General features: G+C 52.1%; 1 protein-coding gene across 1 annotated transcript; it reads left to right on the top strand.

Annotated features, from left to right (window-relative positions):
• The first annotated feature begins 382 nt into the window (after positions 1-382).
• LOC135981177 (myb/SANT-like DNA-binding domain-containing protein 2) lies at positions 383-1,796 on the top strand. The gene is made up of 2 exons (XM_065582435.1): positions 383-1,010; positions 1,608-1,796. Exons 1-2 carry the CDS (start codon positions 473-475, stop codon positions 1,772-1,774), a joined length of 705 nt encoding a protein of 234 aa, XP_065438507.1. The 5' UTR covers positions 383-472; the 3' UTR covers positions 1,775-1,796.
• The last annotated feature ends 2,592 nt before the right edge of the window (positions 1,797-4,388 follow it).

The raw sequence follows: 4,388 nt of genomic DNA, 5'->3' as shown, positions 1-4,388 counted from the left end.
AACTTCTTTGTTTCAGTTTTCCCCATGAAGGTTGGTGGTGATTGCACATCTAACATAGTGAATGCCCATGAAAATGAGGTAGAATCAGGCCTGGTCTACACTACGGGTTTAGGTCGACTTTAGCAGCGTTAAACCGAATTAAGCCTGGACACGTCCACACAACGAAGCCCTTTCTTTCGACTTAAAGGGTCCTTTAAACCGGTTTCTTTACACCACCTCCGACGAGGGGATTAGCGATAAAACCGGCCTTTGCGGGTCGGAATTGGGGTAGTGTGGATGGAATTCGACGTTATTGGCGTCCGGGAGCTATCCCACAGTGCTTCATTGTGACCGCTCTGGATAGCACTCTCAACTCAGATGCACTGACCAGGTAGACAGGAAAAGACCCGCGAATGTTTGAATTTCATTTCCTGTTTGCCCAGCATGGAGAGCACAGGTGACCACGCAGAGCTCATCAGCACAGGTAACCGTGATGGAGTCCCAGGATCGCAAAAGAGCTCCAGCATGGACCGAACGGGAGGTACGAGATCTGCTCGCCATATGGGGAGATGAAGCAGTGATAGCTGAACTCCGTAGCAGTAAAAGAAATGGAAAAGTATTAGAAAAGATCTCCAAGGCCATGAAGGACCGAGGCCATAACAGGGACACACAGCAGTGCCGCGTGAAAATTAAGGAGCTACGGCAAGCTTACCACAAAGCCAGAGAAGCAAACGGAAGGTCCGGGGCAGAGCCGCAAACTTGCCGCTACTACGCGGAGCTGCATGCGATCCTAGGGGGTGCAGCCACCACTACCCCAACCATGTGCTATGACTCTCTCACTGGAGAAACACACAGGGAAGACGGTTCGGGGAACGAGGAAGATGAGGATGGAGGTACTGTAGGTAGCTCACAGCAGCAAGGAAGCGGAGAAACCGGTTTCCCCAACAGCCAGGATATGTTTGTGACCCTGGACCTGGAACCAGTAACCCCCGAACTCACCCAAGACCCTCAGGGCACACAGGAGACCTCTGGTGAGTGTAACTTTGTAAATATTTGTAAACATTATAAAAAAAAAAGCAAGCGTGTTTAATGATTAATTTGCCCTGGCAATCGCGGCCAGTACATCTACTGCAAAAGTCTGTTAACGTGTATGGGAATGGAGCGGAAATCCTCCAGGGACATCTCCAGAAAGCTCTCCTGGTTGAAATGGGGTAATTTTATTAAGGGGACATTCAGAGGTGCCCGTTCCTGCTCTTCTGAACAGAAATGTTCCCCGCTGTTAACCACGCGGTGGGGGGAGGGGTGAAGTGATCATCCCAGAGAATCGTGTGTGTGTGGGGGGGGGCGGTGGTTTACTTGTGTTTGTGCCGCATGTTAACCGGGAAACCGCAGCCCCTCCTTTTACATTGAAACCCCATTTTAAATGGACAACCCAATTCATCCTTGATATGGGAAATGCGCTGCTGTTTGCAACCTTTCCCGCATGTTAAGAAGGTTAAAAAAGCCAAAACACTGTGGCCTACCATGGCTGCCTGCAAGCCGAAATATGCGACCTTGTAATGAAAGAGTGTACCCATTGTTCTCTAAAATGTGTCTTTTTTAGCCACCTCTCCCTTCTCTTCCACCAGCTGCAAATGTTTCTCCTTCGCAGAGGCTCGTGAACATTAGAAAGAGAAAACGTAGGACGAGGGACGATATGTTCACGGAGCTGCAGATGTCCTCCCACGCTGATAGAGCACAGCAGAATGCGTGGAGGCAGTCAATGTCGGAGATGAGAAAAGCCCAATATGAATGAGAGGAGAGGTGGCGGTCTGAATCGTGGGATGAACAGAGCAAGTGGTGCGCTGAAGACGATAGGTGGCGTCAGCTTGCAGACAGACGGCAAGAGGCAATGCTCCGTCTGCTGGAGCATCAAACTGATATGCTCGAGAGTATGGTTGAGTTGCAGGAAAGGCAGCAGGAGCAGAGACCGCCGCTACAGCCCCTGTGTAACCAACAGCCCTCCTCCCCAAGTTCCATAGCCTCCTCACCCAGACGCCCAAGAACACGGTGGGGGGGCCTCCGTCCACCCAGTCACTCCACCCCAGATGATCGCCCAAGCATCAGAAGGCTGGCCTTCAATAAGAGTTAAAGTTTTAAAATGCAGTGTGTCCTTTTCCATCCCTCCTCCCCCACCCATCCCAGGCTACCTTGGCAATTATCCCCCTACTTCTGTGAGGAACTAATAAAGAATGCATGAATGTGAAAAAACAATGACTTTATTGCCTCTGCAAGCGGTGCTCGAATTGGGGAGGGGAGGGTGGGGTGGGGTGGTTGGTTTACAGGGAAGTAGAGTGAACTGGGTCGGGGGGGGTTTGGAGGGTTCATCAAGGAGAAACAAACAGAAGTTTCACACAGTAGCCTGGCCAGTCACAAAACTCGTTTTCAAAGCTTCTCTGATGCGCACCGCGCCCTGCTGTGCTCCTCTAACCGCCCTGGTGTCTGGCTGCGCGTAATCAGCGGCCAGGCGAGTTGCCTCAACCTCCCACCTCGCCATAAAGGTCTCCCCCTTACTCTCACAGATATTGTGGAGCGCACAGCAAGCAGCAATAACAATGGGGATATTCTTTTCGCTGAGGTCTGAGCGAGTCAGTAAGCTGCGCCAGCGCGCTTTTAAACGTCCAAATGCACATTCCACCACCATTCGGCACTTGCTCAGCCTGTAGTTGAACAGGTCCTGACTCCTGTCCAGGCTGCCTGTGTACGGCTTCATGAGTCATGGCATTAAGGGGTAGGCTGGGTCCCCAAGGATCACGATAGGCATTTCAACATCCCCAATGGTCACTTTCTGGTCCGGGAAGAAAGACCCTTCCTCCAGCTTTCTAAACAGAGCAGAGTTCCTGAAGACGCGAGCATCATACACCTTTCCCGGCCATCCCACGTTGATGTTGGTGAAACGTCCCTTGTGATCCACCAGGGCTTGCAGCAGCATTGAAAAGTACCCCTTGTGGTTTACGTAGTCGGTGGCTTGGTGCTCCGGTGACAAGATAGGGATATGGGTTCCGTCTATGGCCCTGCCACAGTTTGGGAATCCCATTTCAGCAAAACCATCCACTATTGACTGCACGTTGCCCAGAGTCACTACCCTTGCTATCACCAGGTCTTTCATTGCCCTGGCAAATTGGATCACAGCAGCCCCCACTGTAGATTTGCCCACTCCAAATTGATTCCCGACTGACCGGTAGCTGTCTGGCATTGCAAGCTTCCACAGGGCTATCACCACTCGCTTCTCAACTGTGAGGGCTGCTCTCATCTTGGTATCCTGGCGTTTCAGGGCAGGGGAAAGCAAGTCACAAAGTTCCATGAAAGTGCCCTTACGCATGCGAAAGTTTCGCAGCCACTGGGAATCGTCCCATACCTGCAGCACGATGCGGTCCCACCAGTCTGTGCTTGTTTCCCGGGCCCAGAATCGGCGTACCACGGCATGAACCTGCCCCAGTGACATCATGATTTCCACATTGCTGGGGCCTGTGCCTTCTGAGAGGTCTATGTCCATGTCAATTTCCTCATCACTCTCGTCGCCGCGCTGCAATCGCCTCCTCGGCTGGTCCGGGTTTCGCCTTGGCATGTCCTGGCTCTGCATATACTCCAGGACAATGCGCGTGGTGTTCATAGTGCTCATAATTGCCGCGGTGATCTGAGAGGGCTCCATGATCCCAGTGCTAGCTATGGCGCCTGGTCAGAAAAAAGGCGTGAAAGTAGTATCTGATGGACCAGGAGAAGGAGGGAGGGCGGGAGGGCGGGAGGGCGGGAGGGCCGAGTGACGACATGGCGTACAGGTACAGGAACAGGGAATTAAAATCAAGAAAGGTGGCTGTGCATCAGGGAGAAACACAAACAACTGTCACACAGAATGGTCCCCCCAAAGATTAAACTGAAAACCCTGGGCTTAGCAGGCCATTGATTTCACGGAGGAAGGGGAAGCAAATGAATACAGAACAAATCTATTTTTTACATCTTAAGCTGGCAGCCGACGGTGCAGCATGAGTGATAGCCTCTCCAGTACGATGATGACGGATACCAATCATAAAATACCATCATCTGCCAAAAGGCAAGGGGCTGCTGCTGTGTAGCAATGCAGCCCCACGTCTGCCAGCCCCACGTCCGCCAGCACCTCGGCCTCTTCTGGGTGCTTAGCAGACAATACTGGGCAATTGGCAGAAAATAGTATATTACGACTGGTAGCCATCATCATCGAAACAGTAGCATGTCTGCCCAGGTGGCCATGATTGACAGCCACTCCAGTACGACGACGATGGGTACCAGTCATAATATACCATCGCCTGGCAAGGGGCTGGTGCAATGCAGCCCTACGGCTGCCAGCCCCACGGCTATCACTCATGCTACACCGTCTACCGCCAAAAGGCAGT

This window comes from Chrysemys picta, chromosome 2 (assembly GCF_011386835.1).
Source record: "Chrysemys picta bellii isolate R12L10 chromosome 2, ASM1138683v2, whole genome shotgun sequence".
In the NCBI taxonomy this organism is placed as follows: domain Eukaryota; kingdom Metazoa; phylum Chordata; order Testudines; family Emydidae; genus Chrysemys; species Chrysemys picta.
This window is presented reverse-complemented; position numbering and strand designations above follow the sequence as displayed.